This window comes from Sus scrofa, chromosome 8 (genome assembly GCF_054392235.1).
Source record: "Sus scrofa isolate SSC_HxYL_T2T_F1_AM1 chromosome 8, Sscrofa_HxYL_maternal_Yorkshire_Landrace_v2.0, whole genome shotgun sequence".
NCBI classification, from domain to species: Eukaryota; Metazoa; Chordata; class Mammalia; order Artiodactyla; family Suidae; genus Sus; species Sus scrofa.
Genome location: NC_139390.1, coordinates 116,597,645 through 116,622,206, shown reverse-complemented (window position 1 = coordinate 116,622,206; position 24,562 = coordinate 116,597,645). Strand labels below are relative to the sequence as shown.

The 24,562-nt window shown below is 38.6% G+C and overlaps 1 protein-coding gene and 1 long non-coding RNA gene across 34 annotated transcripts in view; one reads left to right on the top strand and one right to left on the bottom strand.

Annotated features, from left to right (window-relative positions):
• ZGRF1 (zinc finger GRF-type containing 1) overlaps window positions 1–24,562 on the bottom strand; it is a 77,916-nt gene that overhangs the window by 16,607 nt on the left and 36,747 nt on the right. For 16 of the 33 annotated variants that reach the window (XR_014813149.1, XR_014813148.1, XM_084973156.1 and 13 more), the window contains 7 exons: window positions 23,695–23,797; window positions 17,191–17,237; window positions 14,311–14,449; window positions 12,960–13,141; window positions 11,375–11,571; window positions 9,299–9,438; window positions 1,086–1,229 (listed from right to left, as the gene is read on the bottom strand). Coding sequence is in view for 24 of the 33 variants with exons in the window: in XM_084973156.1 (XP_084829282.1) it covers window positions 1,086–1,229; window positions 9,299–9,438; window positions 11,375–11,571; window positions 12,960–13,141; window positions 14,311–14,449; window positions 17,191–17,237; window positions 23,695–23,797 (952 nt within the window). In the remaining 9 variants the exon portion in view is untranslated. Of the gene's footprint in view, window positions 1–1,085; window positions 1,230–9,298; window positions 9,439–11,374; window positions 11,572–12,959; window positions 13,142–14,310; window positions 14,450–16,590; window positions 17,238–23,694; window positions 23,798–24,562 lie in introns of all 33 variants that reach the window. The other 17 variants (XR_014813147.1, XM_084973150.1, XM_021101662.2 and 14 more) reach the window with 3 other exon arrangements.
• On the top strand, window positions 288–5,554 carry LOC146400999 (uncharacterized). Its single transcript, XR_014813191.1, has 2 exons — window positions 288–427; window positions 2,131–5,554. It is a non-coding gene; the product is annotated as an uncharacterized LOC146400999 (long non-coding RNA).

The window sequence follows — 24,562 nt, the reverse complement described above, 5'->3', positions numbered from 1 at the left end:
TCTCAAATGAAAACCATACCCTCCTGCTCAAACACTCACAAAATTTCTTACAAAATCTACAAGACCTTCTCAATGTAAAAATAAATGATTTGTTTACTAAATGTACACTAGAATAATAAACCAAGAAAATTTAATAAATCAAGAATCAGACTTATGCAAGAAAATGTTTATATGTTTAATACTTAGAAAGCAGGTATATACCATGTAAAATTCAACCAACAAAATACTTAAGTGAGGGGTCAAGCTTTTTAATATTTTAGCCCTCTGGGACTTGAGCTTCAGAAATATTTATTTTTATTTTATTTTATTTATTTTGTTTTTAGGGCCACACCTGCACCCTGGCATATGGAGATTGACTGATTTATTGATTGGTTGATTTTGCTTTTTAGGGACACACCCGTGGCATAAGGAGGTCCCCAGGCTAAGGGTCCAATCGGAGCTGTAGCCGCCAGCCTATGCCAGAGTCACAGCAATGCAGGATCCAAGCCGTGTCTGTGACCTATGCCACAGCTCACGGCAATGCCAGATCCTTAACCCACTGAGCGAGGCCAGGGATTGAACCGAAACCTCATGGATCCTAGTCAGATTTGTTTCTGCTGCACCACGCTGGAAACTCTCAGAAATATTTAGATATTCAACTTTTCATACACATTTTCAGAAACACTGTATATACAGTAATAGTAAGTAGAGCTTGTTGCTTTTTGTTGGCTTTAATCAAACAGTCCCACACAAAGTTAGGATTCTTGCTTGCATCACATCTTTCATTTTTTAATTTATTTTTTATTTTTTTGACTGTGTTTTGTCTTTTTAGGGCTGCACCTGCGGCATATGGAGGTTGCCAGGCTAGGGGTCTGATTAGAGCTGTAGCTGCTGGCCTACACCACAGCCACAGCAATGCCAGATCCAAGCCGCATCTGTGACCTACACCAAAGCTCACGGCAACGCCGGATACTTAACCCACTGGGCGGGGCCAGGGATTGAACCCGCATAGTTCCTAGTTGGATTCATTTCTGCTGCACCCAAGACGGGAACTCCCTCTTTCATTTTTTTTAAATAAAAATTAAAATGGGCATAGTAATACTTACTGTTAGTGGGCCAGTTGGAAGGGAAATAACCTTTCAAAGGTAGTAGCTCTACCTCATTGACAGATGACGGTCCAAAGAATGTACTACATGCAATAAAAGTATCCAATTCAAAGTCTAGGGTTTTTGAAACCACCCAAAGATCATCTGAAAAGGCAAATGTTTGTAAAGAACTCAGAACTATGTTCAATCCAAAGACTTCTTAGATGCTTAGTCCTATATTATTTCTCAAAACACAAAATTGGTTATGGTCATCAACAAGATTCCATCCAAACTAAGACCTAAACACGTAACATTTCATTTCCATGTTTTTCACTCAGTTTTATGTTTTTAAAGTTATTTTATAATTATTTTTTTTAATTGTAAATAACTCAAAAAAGCCCATCTAATTCATCTTTCTCTTTTAACAATTAATCTTTCTCTTTTTTAACAGTTCTGTAACATCTGATTTTCCCAAGGCAGAATGTTAGTCTAAAAAGATGCTCAGTCATGTAATGGTTTCCATGCTCAAAAAAGGTCAGCAATCCTTGGATAGAATACAAGTTCTCTTAATAGACCTCACTTAACAGATGCTCCAGATTAATTAATGTTGTTTCTTTCCTATAGTACATCAAGCACACATAGCTAGTAGGCTACTTTCCAGAATACCTGTACACTAGTTCTACTATCAGGTGAGTTTACACTTATAAAGAATTGACTGCATTTGTTCTCAAACTTACTTATTCTAGGTGTATTTACTATTATAATTATATAAATTAATCACATACTATTTGACCCATTATGAGTATGAAGGAAAAAACTATTAAGAAAATTACGTTACTGGGAGTTCCCATCATGGCTCAGTGGTTAATGAATCTGACTAGGAACCATGAGGTTGCGGGTTCGATCCCTGGCCTTGCTCAGTGGGTTGAGGATCCGGCGTTGCCGTGAGCTGTGGTGTCGGTCGGAGACGCGGCTCGGATCCCGCATTGCTGTGGCTCTGACGTAGGCTGGCAGTTACAGCTCCGATTGGACCCCTAGCCTGGGACCCTCCCATATGCCGTGGGAGCGGCCCAAGAAACAGCAAAAAGACAAAAAAAAAAAAAAAGAAAAGAAAAAAAGAAAACTACATTACTACCTTGGAAAGTCCAATGCATATCACATAAGACTGAAAAATATTGCATTATTTTTTAACACAGAACTGATTTATTTTTATGTTAATTCTTATCAATACCCCCATAGAACTATTTTTTTAAGGAAATATATTTAGGAAAATATTTTAGAAAATGCTTATCTATAGTATATCATATACCTAATTTATTTTAAAATATTTGCCAATTGAGGTAAAACATATTTAAACAGTTCATGTCCTATTTGCAAATATTTATCTTATTCAATATTCACAATTTTTAAAAAGATCTCCAATTCAAGAGAGTTGATGGAAAAAAGCATTTACCTCTCTTTTCTCTCTAAATCCCATTAAAATAATAGGAGGAATATAAAATACAAATCTAGTACAGTACTGGAAAATAGCCAGGGGTAGGGCAGAGAAAGCCACACTCATTTCAGAGATTCTTAAGGAAGCCACAAAGGGAATGAGAAAAGAAAGATGATAAAATCCTACAAAGCTGGGAAAATACTAATCCTTTACAGATGATAGAAAGGAATTCTGAAAATACACACAGTTTCACCAAGAGATTCCTGGATTAACCCCAAGCTTACCAACCAAGGAGTTATGGATGTAGAAGTTCAGCTGTGACAGTCATTAAAGGATGGTGGAATACATCCTATCACTCTTGGAGCAGCTGACTCCAAGATGTGTTCTGAGGCTGAACTTGAGAATGCAACCCTCTAAAACAGAGACTACCAGAGGGGACTTTGAGTGAGAAAAATGGGGGAGTAACCTACATAACTACTTGGTACCAGGGATAGGTAAACAGGTCAGTCCACTGGTAGGTCATGTATCTTATGGGAATTCTGTTCTTAGTAAAACACAATAATCTATATTATGTTCTGGGTTAACATACATTTTAAATGTCAGACAGGTACTATTATTATTACCATTATATACATGAAGTAGGGCTGAAGCCCAGAGAAGCTAAATAAATTATCCCTAGGAGGGGGTTGGGATGGGGGTAGAGGGTGAAAAAAAAAGAAAAAAATTATCCATAGACATAGAGCCAATAAATGGCAGGTCTGAGACTGAACCCAATTCCCTGAGCTCATCAGAGCTGACTAGACTGGGGTCTACCTTCTCCCCGTATGCGTTGCCAGAAAGAATAGTTGATACCACCAGGGGAAAATTAGTTCAGAGGCCAAAATAATGAAACACTTAAGGAGCACAAAGACTTCAAAAGAAAAACAAGCTGGATCACAAGGTCCTACAGAAAAGGAAATATCAGATGAGATAAACAAAGGATTTAAATTCAGCCTGGTAAAGATACTAAAACCGGTAAGGGAAGATAGTAACGGTGCAAAATAAGAACAAGAAAATATGAAAATACATTCAAAAAATACTGGGTTGGAAAAATACATGAGTTGAAATAAAGTTGTAATTGATGGGATAAATAGCAGAATGGATACCATCTGAGGAATAAGCAATTTAGAACATCACATTGAAGGAGTTCCCTCGTGGCTCAGTGGGTTAAGGATCCAGCATTGTCCCTGCTGTGGCTCTAGTTACAGAAGAGGCACAGGTTTGATCCCTAGCCCAGGAATGTCTGCATGCCAAGGGCATAGCTGTGCCCCTCAAAATACCACGTTGAGGATATCTTTTAGGGGAAGAAAGAGTAAAAATCCAGACAATATAAACATTAATAGATTTACTGGATAGATTCAATAGTGCTAACATCCAAATAATAAAAATCCTAGAGAGAAAAAAGGAAAAATTCTGATGAAATAATGAAGATCAATTATGCAGATTTTAAAAAGAAAAAAGAAAATAAAAAGACAGGAGTTCCCATTGTGGCTTAGTTGGTTAAGACCCCGACATGGTGTCCCTGAGGATACTGGTTCAATCCTTGGCCTAGCTCAGTGTCAGGTGGCAGATGCAGCTCAGATCCAGAGTAGCCATAGCTGTGGTGTAGCCCTCAGCTGCAGCTGTGATTTGACCCCTAGCACGGGAACTTCCATATGCCACGGGTGCATCCATAAAAAGAAAAAAATGTTTTTAACAAATTTTTTAAAAAAATATGAAATAATAAAGGACTTTACTTTTTAAACCACCTTATGGTACATATTTAATGTATACACTAGATAAGTTTGGAGATAGAGGACTTTAGATTTAAAAGGTCCACTGTGCACCCAAAAGGAAAAAGAGGAAAATTCCAGAGTTAGGCACATTTTAGTGAAATTTAGGATTATAAAAATCATGGAGGAGTTCCCTCTGTGATGCAGTGGGTTAAGAATCTGACTGCAGAGGTTCAGGTCAATGAAGAGCCTCGGGTTCAACCCCCAGCCTGGTACAGTGGGTTAAAGGATCCAGCATTGCCACAGTTGCAGTGTAGGTCACGGCTGAGGCTCAGATTCAGTCCCTGGCTGGGGAACTTCCATATGCCACAATTTCAGCCATAAAAACAAAACTAAACAAAAAAACACAGAAAAAATTCTAATGCTTCTAGCTCAAAAGAAAAAACTTCACACAAAGGTGTAAGAATCAGGAGTGCCATGAGATTTTTCAACAGCAACAATGGAAGCAAGAAGATATGCAACTATACTAAATAACAGGCTAAAATATATGAAACATTTTTCTGAAGGTAAAAAGTATTAAAAGAGAAGTTGCCACTTTGGCACAGAGTGTTAAGGATCCAGCATCGCCTCTGTGGTGGCTCAGGTTGCTGCTGAGACTCGGGTTTGATCTCCAGCCTGGTAAGGGGGTTAAGGATCCGACAGCTATGGTGTAGGTGTAGCAGTGACGTAGGTCGATAGGTCGAAGCTGTGGCTCAGATTCAGTCCCTGCCATGGGAACTTTTACATATGTTGCAAGTGCAGCAAAAAACAAACCAAAGAAAGCATTAAAAGAAAATAACTTACCACCTAAAATTTTACATGGAGCCAAACTATCATTCAAATGTGAATGTTTAATAGAAATAGTCTCAGGCATTCAAGGCTTCAGAAGGTTTATCATTCAAAGATGCATATTCAAAACAGTTTTCAGGGTTTTTTTTTTTTTTTTTTGCATTTTAGGGCTGCACTCCAAGCATATGGAAGTTCCCAGGTGAGGGGTCGAATTGGAGTTAGGGCTGCCGCCACAGCCACAACTCGGAATCCGAACTGCGTCTACAATCTATGCCACAGCCCATGGGCAACACCAGATCCTTGACCCACTGAGCAAGGCTAGGGATTGAATATGCGTTCTCATGGGTACTAATCAAGTTTGTTTCCACAACACCACAAGGGGACCTCCTCAAAAACAATTTTTGATGAAATACATAAGTAAGAGAGAAAAATTCAGGAGATACTAAAAGGGATACATGAAATAAAGATAAATTAAATGCCTTGGATAAGCTTATAATCATCTTTTAAAAAGGATGTAGCTTATAGTCATCTACATCCAAAGAACAGTAGAAGATAAATCCATGGTACCCAAAAGTTACATGTTTAGACTATTGCTACTTAAAGCAGCCTGTCCTGAATAGACTGTTATTGGTCTGCAACAAGATGCTTGTACTAGGTATTCAACAAATCAACATAATGTTTATTTTAAAAATCTTGATACAAGTAAAACAAAGCAAAATGCAATGAAAGTAACAGTCTGCTAATGACATAGGTGACTGACATTCTGGAGCAGTTTCTCACCTCTTTGGGAACAAGTAACAGTCTGTGACCAGAACCAGTCTGCAGAAATCAACTTGATGGGGGAGGGGCATGAAAGAAAAGGTAAAGGGGAAAAAAACAAGTGATCTGAGTTCTAAGTTCTTACCTTGTTCAATGATACGATTTTTTTTTTTTTTTTGCTTCTTAGAGCCACACCTGCGGCATATGGAGGTTCCCAGGCTAGGGGTTGAATTGGAGCTACAGCTGCCGGCCACAGCCACAGCCACAGCCACGTAGCATCCAAGCCACATCTGTGACCTACACCACAGCTCACGGCAATGCCAAATCCTTAACCCACTGAGCGAGGCCAGAGATCAAACCCGCATCCTCCTGGATCCTAGTTGGGTTCGTTAACCACCGAGCCACAAAGGGAACTCTGGAGATTTAACTATCCTTTTTTTTTTCTTTCTTTTTATGGCCATACCTGTGGTATCTGCAAGTTCCTGGGCTAGGGGTCAAAGTTTCTGGGAAAGGGACTCATCAATAAAAAATGATTACTATTCTAGCAAAACTGGTAACTAAAGGGAAAAAGATGAATTTGTATCCCTATCTCATACCATATTCCAAAAAAACTTCCAAATGGATTGAAAACTTTTTCATGTACTATGCCATTAAGAAAACCTTGAATGGATGCAAACTACTGCATTTGAAGTGGATAAGCAATGAGGTCCTGCTATATAGCACAGGGAACTATATACAATCACTTGTGGTAGAACATGATGGAAGATAATATGAGAAAAATAATTATATACATGTATAACTGGGTCACTTTGCTATATAGCAGAAATTGACAGAATACTGTAAATTAACTATAATAAAATTTTTTAAAAAAGGAAAGCTTGAAAAACTTTAAAAAAGTAAAAAAAAAAAAAAAAAAAAAAAGAAAAGGAGTTCCAGTCATAGCTCAGCAGTAATGACCCTGACTAGGATCCATGAGGACATGGGTTCAATCCCTGGCCTAGATCAATGGATTAAGGATCTGGCATTGCCTTGAGCTGTGGTGTAGGTCACAGACATGACTCAGATCCCGAGTTGCTGTGGCTCTGGCGCAGGCCAGTGGCTACAGCTCCGATTTGACCCCTAGCCTGGGAACCTCTATATGCCATGAGAGCGGCCCAAGAAACGGCAAAAAGACAAAAAAAAAAAAAAAAAAAAAAAAAAAAGGCTAATACCTCTGACTATATTAAAAAAGAATTTCTTTATTTTTTTTTTTATTTTTTTTATTTTCCCACTGTACAGCAAGGGGGTCAGGTTATCCTTAGATGTATACATTGCAGTTACAGTTTTTTCCCCCACCCTTTCTTCTGTTGCGACATGAGAAAAAAGAATTTCTATTTACCTAAAGATACCCTAAAAGTAAGTGAGGAGTTCCCGTCGTGGCGCAGTGGTGAACAAATCCGACTAGGAACCATGAGGTTGCGGATTCGATTCCTGACCTTGCTCAGTGGGTTAACGATCCGGTGTTGCCGTGAACTATGGTGTAGGTTGCAGATGAGGCTCAGATCCCGCGTCTGGCGTAGGCTGGTGACTATGGCTCCGATTAGACCCCCAGCTTGGGAACCTCCATATGCCGTGGGAGCGGCCCAAGAAATAGCAAAAAGACAAAAAAAGTAAGTGAAAAGACATGAAAAAAACTAGGAGCCAGATAATCACAATAAACATGATTAACAAAAGATTAACATGAAAAATATTTAAGAACTATAAATAAATAAGATATAAGCAACATAATAAAATGGGTGAGATATATATAATAAATACATGAAAAAGCTGTTCAATGTTACTGACGAGCAGAGAAATGCAAACTGAAACCAAAATGAGATAATTTAACATCCATTTGACTACTCTAACCACAGGATAGTAGGGATAATAGGAGTATAAACTGGTGTAAACACTGTATTTATTTTCTCTCTTTTTTTTCCTTTTTACTGCTGCATGTAGGGTATATGGAAGTTCCCAGGCTACGGATTGCATTGGAGCTGCAGCTGCTGGCCTATGCTATAGCCACACCCACACCAGAATTGTATCACTTGAATAACATCTAAAAAAAAAAATTTTTAAATACGCTTTTTAGGAATTCATTTATATAAACCTATATACAAGGGAAAGCAATATGTTCATGAACACAGGATCAAAATGCTAAGAGACAATTAGATGAGTTAGTGAGGTTACGTTATATTAAATGTTGGTAACTATAAGATACTAGATTTTGCTTTGCTTTGTTGATTCAGTTACTTATATCATTTAAAATAATTAACTAAAGTAACTAAAGCAAGCTAGGTGAGGTCATGAAACCAAAGATGATAATTACCCAATTTAGTCTATCTAAACTCCTCAGAAAAAAAAAATTTAAGGACTTTATTTCCAAATATGCAAAATTTGGGGTCCAGTGTTGTTATATTGTGCAGCAATGACAGGAGTATCAAGAAACTCACTGTATTTTCAGTTTATTTTTGATATTATTGTAACTAGAACTTAGTGTGACTTTTTAAACAAAATTAAACAGTTTTTGGTAGCCTATAAATTTTTTTGGAAAACTAAAATTTAAAAAATGCTTTTTCAGAGTTTGCTCATGGCTCAGCAGGTTAAGAATCCTGTTGTCACTCTATAGCTCTGGTTACAGCTGTTGCATGGGTTTGATCCCTGGCCTTCCACATATCATGGGTGAGCTCAAAATAAATAAATTAAAAAATATGCTTTTCAGAAATTGTGAATTGTTTATTACACAACAATTCACAATATACACTATTAACTGCACTTTTAAAAAAAATCTCTTTAATATAAAGAATTTATAGGAGTTCCCATCATGGCGCAGTGGTTAATGAATCTGACTAGGAACCACGAAGTTGTTGGTTCGATCCCTGGCCTTGCTCAGTGGGTTAACTATCCAGCATTGCTGTGAGCTGTTGTGTAGGTCACAGACGAGGCTCGGATCCCACGTTGCTGTGGCTGTGGTGTACGCTAGCGGCTATAGCTCCAATTTGACCCCTAGTCTGGGAACCTCCATATGCCATGGGAAGCGGCCCTAGAAAAGGCAAAAAGACAAAAAAAAGAAAAAAAAAGAATTTATAGAGCTATATGTAACTGAGATACAAGGCTAGTCAGTCATATCATAATTAGATCAACTTGGAGTTCCTAATTGGTGGAACCACTGGCTCAGTGGTTTACGAAACTGACTAGTATCTAGGAGGATGCAGGTTCGATCCCTGGTCTTGCTCAGTGGGTTAAGGATCCCGCACTGCCATGAGCTGTGGTGTAGGTCACAGACATGGCTCGGATCTGATGTTGTTGTGGCTATGGTGTAGGTAGCAGTCTTAACTCCGATTGGACCCCTAGCCTGGGAACCACCATATGCTGCTGGTGTGGCCATAAAAAAGACAAAAGACAAAATAATAATAATAATAATAATAATTAGATCAACTTACCTTTACTATAAGCAGATGAACTTTCCTTACGACTCAGCTTAAGATAAAGTCTGCTCTTAGGTTCGTTATAAAATTCAGGATCTACAGTTGTAAACTTCTTTAGTTTACCATACCGTTTTCTTTGAAAATCAAATCCTTTTCTGCAAAATGAATGACAAAACTGAATTTGAATATTAAGGTAATAATTTTTTTTATTGAGATACAAGTAACATATCAGTTTCAAGTGTACAACATAATGATTTGATATATTGTGAAATTACCACCATAAGGCTAGTTAACACCCATCACCACACAGTTACAAATTTTTTTTTCTTGGAATTCCCACTGTGGCTCAGCAGTTAAAGAACTCAACTAGCATCCATGAGGATGAGGGTTTTGTCCCTGGCCTCACTCAGTGGGTTAAGGATCCAGCGTTGCTGTGAGCTGTGGAACAGGCCACAGATGAGGCTCAGATCTGGCATTGCTGTGCCTGTGATGTAGGCTAGCAGCTACAGCTCCGATTGGACCCCTAGCCTGGTAACTTCCACAGGCCCTAGAAAGACAAAAAGACAAAAAAAAATTTTTTTTCTTGTGAAGAAAATGGGTGAATAATTTTTGTTTATTTTAAAATAAATTTTCTAAGCACTGAAGAATTCATTACATATATAAATATTTTTTAATAAAAATATTTCCTTGTAATGAGAACTCTCACTTAGTAACTTTCAATCAAATATACAATAAAGCAATGTTAACTAGAGTGGTATGCTGTATGTTACATCTGCAGGACTTATATATTTTATAACTAGAAGTCTAAAGGTACAAATTTTAAAAAAAATCTTTAAAATACAGTATGAAGAAGAAAAAACAGGGAATGTATATGTTTACATACTTTCATACATATGTACAAAATAAAAATATACTGTGTCAAAGGAAGGAAATAACAATCATCACAGAAACATCATTAGTTTTAAAAGAGATGGAGGAGTTCCCGTCATGGCTCAGCAGCTTAAGAACCCGACTAGCATCCATGAGGAGGTAGGTTCTATCCCTGGCCTCGCTCAGTGGGTTAAGGATCCAGCGTTACTGTGAGCTGTGGTATAAGTTGCAGATGCAGCTTGGATCCCACATTGCTGCGGCTGTGATGTAGGCTGGCAGTTGTAGCTGCGATTCAACCCCTAGCCTGGAAACTTCGATATGCTGCAGGAGCAGCTGTAAAAAAAAGAAAAAAAAAAAGAAAAAAGACTTTTTAAAAATATTATCCCATTTTCATCTTATAGATTATCATGACAAGTAAATGAAAAAATACATGCAAAGTGCTTAGAAGAGTGCCTAGAATATATAAGCTTCCAGTAAATGTTGTCATTAATTTACCAGCAAATGCTCATTATATTTATTTTTTGGGTAATCCAGCTTTTGTAAGACATGTTTCCAAAAAGCAGCGTTCTATTATCCTATAAATTATGTAGTTTAGGCTTGTGAATGACCACTACCTATTATTCTACACTGACAAAAATTATTCTTGTGATTTGTTCAATAGGGTTTCCCTTAGACCATGATTGTACATAATAGACATGATTGTACATAAAAAAAATATCATTCATGCCAGTAATCCTGATATTGCTGACACTGCTCAATGTGTAGAGGAGGCCAAAGTTAGCTTTAGGGAGTTATTCCCATTTATAGTTACAAAAACTGAGGTATTCTATCTTTTAGATATTTGTCCTATCTTAACTCTCTCTCTTTTTTTTTTTAGGGGCCACACCTGAAGCATATGGAAGTTTCCAGGCTAGGGGTCAAAATGGAGCTCTAGCTGCAGGTCTACACCAGGGCCACAGCAATACCAAATCCTAGATCCCAGATCCCCGCCTTGTTTCCAACCTACACTGCAGCTCACAGCAACGCTGGATCCTTAACCCACTGAGCGGGGCCAGGGATTGAACCCACATCCTCATGGATACTAATCAGGTTCATTACTACTGAGCCCCAACAGGAACTCCCTATCTCAATCTCTTTGAAAACTGATGATAATTCTATGAGGTTACTATTTTCTATTTTTTGATATAATTAGAGGCAGTTATTTGGTACCATAATATATACCTCACCAAAAGTTGGCATTCCTCATAGAGGGGTATCTTTTGACTTCTTAAGTACAAGCCAATACTTTTTATATCACTTAAAACCATGCTAGGTAGTGATTCTTCCTGCGTTAAATATCCTGGGGTCACTTCATCAAGCCACTTGAAAAATTTACATTGGTCAGCTTTGGGTCCATCACAAGCATAAAAGAGACGACCCTAAGGAGAAAAAGATATTGAAACTTAGAAAAATAACTTTTTTTTTTTTTACTGTTTTTGTACTATGTTTGTTAAGATTTTTATAAAGGCTACTTGGCATTAATGTAATAAATTAGCCACTATATAACTTAACCTTTTTATTAATAAATTAAACTTAAAACCACTTTTCCGTTTTTTCTCATCAAAAATTACACTATTCTGAGAATATAAGCTTATTTGAAAAATAATATTTATTGATTTCTGATTTAAAACTTTTACTATAGAAAGCCTGAAAGCTGTCCAAAAAACAATTACATGTAACATCTTGGACATTTCTTCCCAGCCTTTTTTCTCACTCACATAAGTGCATGCATGCACACATGAGGATACGCACGTGTGTATTAAGTAAAATTCAGATAACAATACATTTTCTATTCTATAACCTAACCCTTATACACGAAAACAAACTATGAGCATGACAACTATGTCATCAAATAATCTTAGAAAGAAAAAAAGGGGAGTTCCCATTGTGGCTCAGTAGGTTAAGAACCTGACACAGAAGGGCCTTGCTCAGTGAATTAAGGATCCAGCATTGCTGCGAGCTGCAGCACAGATCATGGATGCAGCTTGGATCGGGCATTGCTGTGGCTGTGGTGTAGGCTGGCACCACACCTCAGCTCCTAGCCTACAGCTTGGATCTGGCATTGCTGTGGCTGTGGTGTAGGCTGGCACCACACCTCAGCTCCTAGCCTGGGAACTTCCATATGCCATGGGTGCAGCCCTAAAAGGAAAGAAAAAAAAAAAAAAAAAAAGAAAGACAAGAAAGAAAAAAAAGACTTGTAGTGGCTCTATAATATTATATTCTGTGGTCATAATATTACTTAAGAATTCTTGCTTTTGACAACTAAATTTAAATCCAAATTTACATATTCAACTAATGATGAACTGGAATATGCAAACAATAGAGGAAAGTTGCATTATTATGAGTGGAAGCACAGTCTTATGAATGAGTACAAACCATCAGTCAATATTACAAATATTTTACTAACTTAACTTCTTCCATAATAATGTTATTAGCAATGTAAACTAAATCACTATGCTCTTCTATTCCCCTGGTTTAATTGGTTGCATTACTCTTACTGGGGATCACAGACCCCAGCAAGAGTAACATTTACTTCCTTCAGGCTCATTTCTGCATTCTCTGCATTCCCTGTGCCCTGAGGTAGGGACATATTCCCGCCTTAGTGCTCTCACTGTGATTTGTGCATACCCCTCCTAGTTTGTCAGTTATAGTATTATATAAAATTTCCTTTTACATATCTCTCTCTCTAAGCTTTTATCAATAGTGCCTAGGCCTTTGGTGGGATAAGTATTTGGAAGAGCAACAGGAGGGGAAGAGGGAACAATACCTTATTTGGACCTTCCTTTTTAACCATGACAAGTTTTGCAGGGTGATGATGATGGCATGATGGCACATTATTTTCTACATTTTTCCGTTTGTCTCCGTTTGATGAGTAAAATGATATGTCAACTTTTGAAAGAGCTTTGTGCAGCCTTTGTGCCAACCCAAACAGCAATATATTTAGATGTTCTATAAAAATGTTTAAAGAAAATTTCAGAAACATATAAATACAGATGAAGATTAAGTACAGAACAATCCCACATTTGTACCAGATATGTACCATGAGCTAAACTTTACTATTTAGCTAAAACTATAACCTAATTACATCCATTTGTTAAAAGTCGAGTTGTATCCTTGTACAAAACAAAGTATCATAACTAATCATACATCAAACTTAAAATTTCCTCCTTGGAGTTGCCTTGTGGCACACTGAGTTAAGGATCTGGCATTATTATCGAACTGGCTCAGGTCACTGCTGTGGCATGAGTTCAACCCCCAGCCCAGAAACTTCCACATGCTTCAGGTGTGGCAAAAAAAAAAAAAAAAAAAAAAAAAAATTCTAGTTAATTTAACAAAACTGTCTGTAACACTTCCAGTTTAAAAAAAAATTTTTTTTTTTTTAGGAGTTCCCGTCGTGGCGCAGTGGTTAACGAATCCGACTAGGAACCATGAGGTTTCGGGTTCGATCCCTGCCCTTGCTCAGTGGGTTAACGATCCGGCGTTGACGTGAGCTGTGGTGTAGGTTGCAGACGCGGCTCAGATCCCGCGTTGCTGTGGCTCTGGCGTAGGCCGGTGGCTACAGCTCCGATTCGACCCCTAGCCTGGGAACCTCCATATGCTGCGGGAGCGGCCCAAGAAATAGCAACAACAACAACAACAAAAAAAAAGACAAAAAAAAAAAAAATTTTTTTTTAAGTTACATGTTGAAAAAGTTAATGCTGTCATTTCCACTTTTAAAATTCTATTTTTATCTGAAATTAAAACGTAACTGAAGTTCCCGTCGTGGCTCAGTAGAAAAGAATCTGACTAGTATCCATGAGGATGCAGGTTTGATCCCTGGCCTTGCTCAGTGAATTAAGGATCCAGTGTTGTTGTGGCTGTGGCATAGGCCTGCAGCTACAGCTGTGATTCAACCCCTGGCCTGAGAACTTCCCTATGCTGCAGGTGGGGCCCTAAAAAAGACCAAAAAAAAAAAAAAAACCCTCAAAAAACTTACTATCAAAAACTGAATTAAATATATAGAAAATAACAAATCACAAATAGAAAATTTAATGGAAAAATTCACAACTTCCTTGTGGCTATATTATTTATATTATCCAGCAATCAATCATAATAAAATAAAAAGGTAATAGTCATACCTATGAGACAAGATGTAAAAATCTGTTTATAATGAGCAGGAGACTGAAAAACAGCTGGTATGTGAATTTGCCTTTGGGGAAGATATGCAGATTTTACTTTCTCCCCACTTGGGAAGCACAGCTCACAGTCACTTATCTCCTGAAATAGAATAATTCAAGTTATTATAACAACTCCAGAAAAATGCTTTTTACTAGTAAGCTAATTCTACAGATATGTTAAAGAAAATAAATATTTCTTTTGATTTCCCGAGTCCATGAAAATTCTTTTCTAATTTGCTTTTTGGACATGTCCATGGCATGTGGAAGTTTCTGAGCCAGGAATCAAACTGTCGCCAGAGCAGCAACCAGTGCCACTGTGGTGACAATGCAAGATCCCAAACCCTCTGTGCCACAGGAAAATTCTTCATTTTCTAATTTTATTATTATTTTTACATTTTTGGCCACCCTGTATCATATGGAGTTCCCAGGCCTGGGATCAGATCTGAGCCACAGTTGTGACCTAAGCAGCAGCTGCGGCAAGATCAGATCCTTAACCCACTGTGCCAGCCAGGGATGGAACCTGTGTCCTGGTACTGGAGAGATGCCATCAATTCTATTGTGCCACAGCAGGAACACCCTCATTTTCTAATTTTAAATAGGAAACTAAGTATAGGAGTTCCCCACGTGGCTCAGTGGGTAACAAATCCGACTAGCAGCCATGAGGTTGCAGGTTCCATCCCTGGCCTTGCTGTGAGCTGTGTTATAGGTCCCAGATGCAACTCGGATTATGAGTTGCTATGGCTATGGCATAGGCCAGTGGCTACAGCTCCGATTAGACCCCTAGCCTGGGAATCTCTATGCGCCACAGAGCGGCCCTAGAAAAGGCAAAAAGACAAAAAAAAAAAAAAAAAAGAAAAAAGAAAGAAAGAAACTAAGTATAGCAAGAAAGGCTATGACATGACACTTTTTCTTTTTCTTTTTTTTTTTTTTTTTGCTTTTTAGGGCCATACTTGCAGAATATGGAGGTTCCCAGGATCTAATCAGAGCTACAGGAGCCGGCCTACACCACAGCCACAGCAACATAGGATCTGAGCTGCATCCGCAACTTACACCAGAGCTCACAGCAGTGCCAGATCCTTAAGCAACTGAGCGAGGCCAGGGATCAAAACTGCAACCTCGTGGTTCCTAGTGGAATTTGTTTCTGCTACGCCATGATGGGAATTCCAACACTTTTAATGATATATAAGACTAATTTTTCTTGTCTGCCCCTTAATAAGTTTTAAAATATTTTTGCCTAACCGATGTGAATGAATCATTATGTATCTCTATTTCTGGTTACATCTACGACAAGAATTGTTCATAATTAATGTATAGTATGATGTACCTTTACCCTAAAAATGATCTGATCAGCAAAACTGAGCTGATAGCTAAAAATGAAAACAATCACATGGAGTTCCCGTCGTGGCGCAGTGGTTAACGAATACAACTAGGACCCATGACGTTGTGGGTTCCATCCCTGGCTTTGCTCAGTGGGTTAAGGATCTGGCGTTGCTGTGAGCTGTGGTGTAGGTCGCAGACACAGCTCAGATCCTGCATTGCTGTGGCTCTGGCATAGGCTGGTGGCTCCGGCTCCGGCTCCAATTAGACCCCTGTTCTGGGAACCTCCATGTGCCTCAGGAAGCAGCCCTAGAAAAGGAAAAAAAAGAAAGAAAGAAAACAATCGCAGTAGTAGTAGAGGTGGAAGTGGTGGTGAAACCAAGCTGTACTTTATTGAGTACTTTTTTTTTTTTTTGCTATTTCTTTGGGCCACTCCCGCGGCATATGGAGGTTCCCAGGCTAGAGGTCGAATCGGAGCTGTAGCCACTGGCCTACGCCAGAGCCACAGCAACGCGGGATCCGAGACGCGTCTGCAACCTACACCACAGCTCACGGCAACGCCGGATCCTTAACCCACTGAGCAAGGGCAGGGACTGAACCCGCAACCCCATGGTTCCTAGTCAGATTCGTTAACCACTGCGCCACGATGGGAACTCCTTTATTAAGTACTTATTATGTGCCAGATACTGCATCAGACACTTTCAAATGTATAATTTCATTTAGTGTTCACAACCTCTAAGAGGGATGTTAAGTCAAACAAGATGTGATTGTACCAAAAGTTCTGGAAAAATCTAAAAAATAACAGAGCTGTTATCTTCAAGACTAAAATCACTGCATCTATATGATTTTAGTAACTCTTCCGTTGAAATTCAGACAATAACTGTTGGAAAAAATGCACCAAGAAGCACTGGTACATTTCCTCACCTGTAAATCTCCTCTTACACTGCAGGTGTAGCAGGCAGACTCTCCTAACACATTTTTAATTTCCTCAGTCTTAGAAGTGTGCTTTAAATTCAAAGAAAGTGCTTTCTGTCTGGAAACCAAATCTTGACTGCTAAAATCCTGCCGCTGTTGTTGAAGCATGCATTTTATCATTTGCAAATGCTCAGAGTCTAAGCTTTCATTCACAGCATCACTCTGTCTTTCACCTGTGTCACTAAAATGCATCCTGGAAACAGCCTCAGCAAAGAAGCCATCTGTTACTTTCTGATCAAGTCTGTTTGGTGTAGTCAACTTGCATTGGATTATGTTTTGATATTTCAGCCACTTGCTTTGAGTAGATGTATTATCGAGAAGTGAAATATCCCTTGGAGTCATTTCACTAGATTCTTTAGAGAAAGAAGTTTCACTTTGGTCCTCAGATCCAAAGCTGAAAGAAGGAAGCTCTGACTCTTCATACAAGTTGACTATGGGAGAATCAGAAGACTCTTGCCTGTCACAGTCGATCACACACGAACAAGAATCTAGGTCAGGTGACCCACTGGTAGCTGGCAAAGTAATAAGTGGAACTCGGATTCTACTTACTAATGAAAGCCTTTGAAGGTTCTTATTCTCCAGAGACTTTTTCATTACTGAAAAAAAAAAAAAAAAAAAAGCTGATTAAATAAAAATGTATCACAGACATCATCCAGGTTCTAGAAAACATTGAGCATCCATACAAAACAGCAAAAAATACCAAGCTGCCTTGCGCCACCTCAAAAAAAAAAAAAAAAAAAAAAAAAATCACATTTTCTCTAGAAAAATGTGATGGTGTTAGTCTCAAGAAAAAAAAGATTTCTAAAATTTCCTTGTGGTGCTGTGGGTTAAGGATCTGGCATTGCCAAAGCTGTGGTGCAGGTTGCAAGTGCAGTGCAGGTTTGATCCCTGCCCTGATAACTTCCACAGGTACAGCCAAAAATAAAAAATAAAAAAATTAAGATTTCAAAGCTTAAGTAACAGACTTTGAATTTTTTTTTAGGATTGATAAACTTGATTGATATTCTTTTTCTTTTCCCTCTTAGCTAAGGATTTCCACCAACGGCCCCCCAATTTCTACATTATATGTACACAGTACTTAAGTTTTCAAAGTACTTTACAACCAAAGTACTTTACAACCAAAGCCTAAGGTAACATGATGATCAACTGGCAGAGTTAAGATAAGAAGCCAGAACTAGTTTTTTGTTCTCAACTTTATATTCCTTCTCCAGAGACTGAAGTTCGAAGTTCATTTATCAATGAGTTATAGCTTCCTTTATATGGTTATTACACTCATAAATTAATATGTTAACCTTCATGATAAAGAAGATTTTTAGCTTTATTTTGATATTGTCATGTGGTAAGTGTTCAACTCTGGTAAACTCATGTTATGGCAGATTTTAGCTGAGTTTTATAATTCCTTCTCTCAGCAGCATTAGTAATAGATATATTACTGAAAACGTAAAAAGCATTATTTGTTGAATAAAGAATGATTGAGAGGAAAGGATCAAGATAGTACAGGAGTAAGACGTGGTGCTCACATTCTCCCACAAACACATCAAAAAAACCCATCTACATGTAGAATGATTCACAGAGAACATCTACTGAATGCTAGCAGAAGACCTTAAACCTCCAAAAAGGGCAAGAAATCCCCCGCATAACTGGGCAGAACAAAAGGGAAAAAAAGAGAGAGAGAAGGAACCAGGATGGGACTAGAACTCTTTGAGAGGGGCTGTGAAAGAAGAAAGGAACCCACATCCTGGGAAACTACCTAACCAATTGGGTGATCAGCCAAGACAGAGGGACCTCAATGTCTCAGAGAAAAGCACAGCAGCTGGGCTGACCAAGGCAAAGCAGAGTGAGAGCCGCACAAACCACTGGTACCACCTCCCGGGACACCACAGCCCGAGACACTCGGACAGGGGCTGGGTGCTGAGACTCAGGCTCTGGAGCATAAGAAAAATATAAACAAAATGAAGACGCTCAGGAGCCATTCCCAGTTAAAAGAACAGGAGAATTCCCCTGACGGTGCAAACAACAAAAACGGACCTCTGCAGTCTAACAGACACCAAGTTCAAAAAAGAGATAGTGAAAATACTGCAAGAATTAAGAGCTAATATGAAGGAATTAAGAGTAAATATGAATGCAGATTACTTTAGAAAGGAATTACAAAATATAAGGAGCCAAGAAAAATTAGAAAATTCATTTGCAGAGATGCAAGCTGAGTTAAAGGCACTGAGAACTAAAAAACATTAATTAAGGAAATTAAAGCGGATTCAAAGAAATGGAGAGATATTTCATGCTCTTGGATTAGAAGAATTAGGATTGTAAAAATGGACATACCACCCAAAGCGATCTATAGATTCACTGCACTCCCTATCGAATTACCCATGACATTTTGCATAGAACTAGAACAATTCAAAAATTTATATGGAACCATAAAGGACCCAGAATTGCCAAAGCTATCCTGAGAAAGGAAAAAAAAAAAAAAACCAAAACAAGCAGGAGGCATAACTCTCCCAGACTTCAGTCAATATTACAAAGCTACAGTAATGAAGACAGGGTGATGCTTATATAAGAACAAACATACAAACCAATGGAACAGAATAGAGAATCCAGAAATTAACCCAGACACCTATGGTCAATTAATCTTCAGCAAAGGAGGCAAGACTATAAAATAGGGAAAAAAACAGTCTCTTCAGCAAGTGGTGCTGGGAAAACTGGACAGCTGCATATAAATCACTAGAAAACACCCTCACGCCATGCACAAAAATTAACTCAAAATAGCTTAAAGACATAAACATAAGACAAGACACCACAAAACTCCTAGAAGAAAACATTCTCCGGAGTTCCCATCGTGGCGCAGTGGTTAACGAATCTGACTAGGAACCATGAGGTTACAGGTTCGATCCCTGCCCTTGCTCAGTGGGTTAACGATCCGGCATTGCCGTGAGCTGTGGTGTAGGTCACAGACGTGGCTCAGATCTGGCATTGCTGTGGCTCTGGCATAGGCCAGCAGCTATAGCTCTGATTAGACCCCTAGCCTGGGAACCTTCATATGCCACGGGAGCGGCCCAAGAAATGGCAAGAAGACAAAAAAAAAAAGAAAAGAAAACATTCTCCGACATCAACCATACAAATGTTTTCTTAGGTCTCCCAAGGCGACAGAAATAAAAACAAAAATAAACCAATGGAACCTAATCAAACTTAAAAGCTTTTGTACAGCAAAGGAAACCATTAAAAAAAAAAAAAAAAAAAAAAAAAGACAACCTGCAGAATGGGAGAAAATAGTTTCAAATGATGCAACTGACAAGGGCTTAATCTCTAAAATATACAAACAACTCAACAACAAAAAAACCAATAACCCAATTGAAAAATGGGCAGAAGACCTGAGTAGACATTTCTCCAAAGAAGATATACAGATGGCTAACAGGCACATGAAAAAATGCTCAACATCACTTATTATTAGAGAAATGCAAATCAAAACTTCTGTGAGGTACCACCTCACTCTGGTCAGAATGGCCATCATTAATACATCAACAAATAACAAAGGCTGGAGAGGGTGTGAAGAAAAGGGTACCCTCCTTCACTGTTGATAGGAATATGATTGGTACAACCACTATGGAAAACATTATGGAAATACCTCAGAAAACTAAATATAGAACTACCATATGACCCAGAAATCCCAATTCTGGGCATATATCCAGACAAAACTTTCACTGAAAAAGATACCTGCACCCCTATGCTCACTGCAGTGCTATTTACAATAGCCAAGACACAGAAATCTAAACGTCTATCAACAGACAAATGGATTAAGATGTGGTATACACACACACCCACACACACACAATGGAATACTATTCAGCCATAAAAAAGAACAAAATAAGGCCATTTGCAGCAACATGGATGGAACTAGACTCTCATATTAAGTCAGAAAGAGAAAACAAATACCATGTTATCACTTTATCTGGAATCTAATATATGGCACAAATGACCCTATTTACAGGAAAAAAAAAAACAAACTCATGGACATGGAGAACAGACTTGTGGTTGTCAAGGGGAGGGGAAGGGAATGGGATAGACTGGGAGTTTGGGGCTAGTAGATAGAAACTACTACATTTGGAGTAGATAAGCAATGAGATCCTGCTGTGTAGCACAGGGAACTGTATCTAATTACTTGTGATGGAACATAATAGAGGATAATGTGAGAAAAATAATGTATATATATGTATATATAACTGGGTCACTTTGCTGTACAACAGAAATTGACAGAACATTGTAAATGAACTATAATTTTAAAAAATCTTAAAAAAAAAAAAAAAAGAAAACTCTCACAGTTCCTATTATCTTTCAAAGTTCAAGGCAGCTCTTATAGTATCCTATTGCAGCTGCCCCGTAAGATCAGGAACCTTGGAATTCCTGTTGTGATTCAGCAGTAACAAACCTGAACGAACTCAATTGGTATCCATGAGGACGCAGATTTAATCCTTGGCCTCACTCAGTGGGTTAAGGATTGGGCATTGCCATGAGCTGCGGTGTAGGTTGCAGACGCGGCTTGGATCTGGTGTTGCTGTGGCTGTGGTACAGGCCAGAGGCTACAGCTCCGATTCGACCCCTAGCCTAGGAACTTCCATGTGCCGCAAGTGCGGCCCTGAAAAAGCCAAAAGTTTTTTTTTTTATTAAAAAAAAAAAAAAAAAAAGATCAGGAACCTTACCTTATCGCCTCTTCACCCTCATTTCCTGTCACTCGCCTTCACTCACTCAGGCCATGGCAGCCTCCTTGCTGTTCCACAACTGGCCATCATTCTCCTGCCTCAAAACCTCTGTACTTCCTATTTCCAGGCCCAGGAAATATTCCTCCAGCTATCTGAATGGCTCTCTCTTTCTTCCTTCAGATCTCTACTCCAATGTCATTTTATCAGAGGTCCTACTTGACCCATATAAAATAGAACTCCATCCCCACCTGCACTCTTATCCCCCTTACACAGCTATTTTGGTCTCCGAGCCTTAAAACCCTCTGAGGTACTACATATTTGTTTATCGTCAGTCTCCTTTCATTGGAATTTAAGTTCCATGAGGGCAGACCTTTGCTTGTTTTATTCACAGACCTATCTCTAACATCTAGGAGAATGCAACACATAGTAACCACTCCAGAAATATTTGATAAGTGAGTGACTGACTAAATAGACTAATCCTTTTAAGGACTGTGCCCACACACGCTGTCTATACTTTCTTATTCAATATTTGCTCCATTTTTAACTAATTTTTACCCTATTTCACTGAAAATGATCCTTCCAAGGTAAACAAAGACCCTCAAGCCGCCAAATGGGATGTTTCTGTTCTCGTTTTATGGGATGTCTCAGTAACTGACATAACTAACCCTCTCCACCTCCAGAATCTTGAGAGTGTGGGATATAACACACTCTCTTCTCTCTTGATGAACCCACCTATTCTCAGTACTTTCAATGTTTTTGTGTGTAAACGTCTATGAACCAGACCCAGCGCCCAACTTCTTTTTTTTTTTTTTTTTGTCTTTTCTAGGGCTGCACCTGCGGCACATGGGGGTTCCCAGACTAGGGGTCTAATCGGAGCTGTAGCCGCCAGCCTACACCACAGCCACAGCAACGCCAGATCTGAGCCTTGTTTGCGACGTACACCACAGCTCATGGCAACGCCAAATCCTTAATCGAGGCCAGGGATCGAACCCTCAACCTCATGATTCCTAGTCGGATGCATTAACTAACCACTGAGCCACGACGGGAACTCCCCAACTCCTTTAAATCTCTACCTTTCTGTCTCACAGACATGCCTTATCTACACCTATCCACATACCAAACCTGTTCCACCCACCATGGGAACTGTGTCCTCCCCAGCCCTGTGCCCCTCATCCCCCACCTCAAAATTCATATGTTCAAGTCATAACGCCCAATGTGACTATTTGGAGAGAGGGCCTTTAAGAGGTAATAAAGGGTAAATGAGGTTGTAAGAGTGGTGCCCGGATCCAGCAGAATGAGTGTCTTTGAACATAGAACAGTCTCTCCCTCTCTCCCTCCCCCAACCCCTCTCTCTCCACGTGCATATACCAAAGGAGGCCACAGTGGGAAGGTAGCCATCTGTAAGCCAGGAATAGATTTCTCACCAGACATTTGGACTTCTACCCTCCAGAGCTATGACAAAATAAATTTCTGTTGTTTAAGCCATCATCCTACTGCATTTTGTTACAGTAACCCTAGCTGACAAATACACTCCTCCACCTTACCCCACTCAGTAAAGCCCACCTCAGTCCACACTAAGTCAGAAAGCCAGGGGTCTTTCTCCTCCCTTTCCTTCACTCTATTCTCTACATCCAGTCCAGCAACAGTTATGCTTCTACCTCCAAAATTTAACTTAAATGGTTATTTATTCTAAAAGAAATGACTCTGTGCTATTTCATTACTAAAATAATATTGGTTGGTTATTCATATACTTACTTGACCATGTTAAAAAAAATCATCTAGTCTTAAGATTTTTATCTTTCTAGTTTTTAATAGGTTCCTTTGTTTTAAAATTAACCGAAGTTTTTCACTCACAACTACTAAAACTTTGTGTACATTATACATTATTTACTTCCCACAAATCAGGTCTGCTGATTTAAAATTATAATTCAAATAATGATAAAAATGTGGAGTTCCCGTCGTGGCTCAGTGGTTAATGAACCCGACTAGGAACCATAAGGTTGCGGGTTCGATCCCTGGCCTTGCTCAGTGGGTTAAGGATCCGGTGTTGCCATGAGCTGTGGTGTAGGTCCCAGACGTGGCTCGGATGCCGAGTTGCTGTGGCTGTGGTGTAGGCCAGCGGCCACAGCTCCGATTAGAGCCCTAGCCTGGGAACCTCCATATGCAGAAAGAGTGGCCCAAGAAATGGCAAAAAGACAAATAAATAAAATAAAAAATAAATAAAAATAAATAAAAATGTTCTGAATCTTTAGGAGAGAAATCTAAAATTGCTGTATATGGGGGAAAGCATAGATCTTACACAATTGTTTCTTCAATGTAGAATAACTTTTTAATGTTAAAATATTTGTAATTTACTTACGATCATTTTTAACTGAATTCTTATTAGGCTCAGCTATCACTTGAAAATTGTCTTCAGTGTTAAAGCTGGAATCTCCTTTTATCAAGTTTTCTTCATCTGACAACTAGAAAACAGATCCAATTATCAGTTTAGAAAAAGTGTGTGTACATAGCCATATCCATATCTTTATCTCTCTCTATATATATACACACACATATACATACAGTTTATGGTTATAACTTGAAACATAGGACAACAGAAAGAAATACGCTGTGAATCAATTCCATTTGAGGAAAGCAGAGTACACTATATTTCATCAATTCTTATGACTCAGGTTTCTTATATCTTAACATCTTTGATATTGGGATGCACCTTAAAAATGACATTTTTACATTTCTACAGCACAGGCAACAGTTGTGACATAGTTGTCATTGCCTGTGCATGTGCAACTACATGTAAAGGAGTCAGACTGCTCACATAATGATCACTTAAATATGAGTTTCTGCATTGTTAACATGAGACATGTGAACAATTTTTCTGTTTGAACATCTTCAAAAAGATTACACTAGAATTTAGCATCGAACAAAAAGTACTGTGTTCACAGAAAAACAAGAAAACAAAGCAGTGTGATATGTTGCAAAAATCTATGCTCAAATAAATCTAAGATTCTTTCAAGAGATATAACATTAAAAATCCCAGTGAAGGTGAAAAAGTTCTGGGGATCTGTTTCCTAACACTGCAAATATACTTCCCATTACCAGGGTGTACACATAAAAATGGTTACTATGGTAATTTTATGATATGTATTTATCATATTAAAAAAAAAAAGAACTTTTTTGAAGTTCCTCTTGTGGCTCAGCGGTAACACACCTGACTTATCCATGAGGAT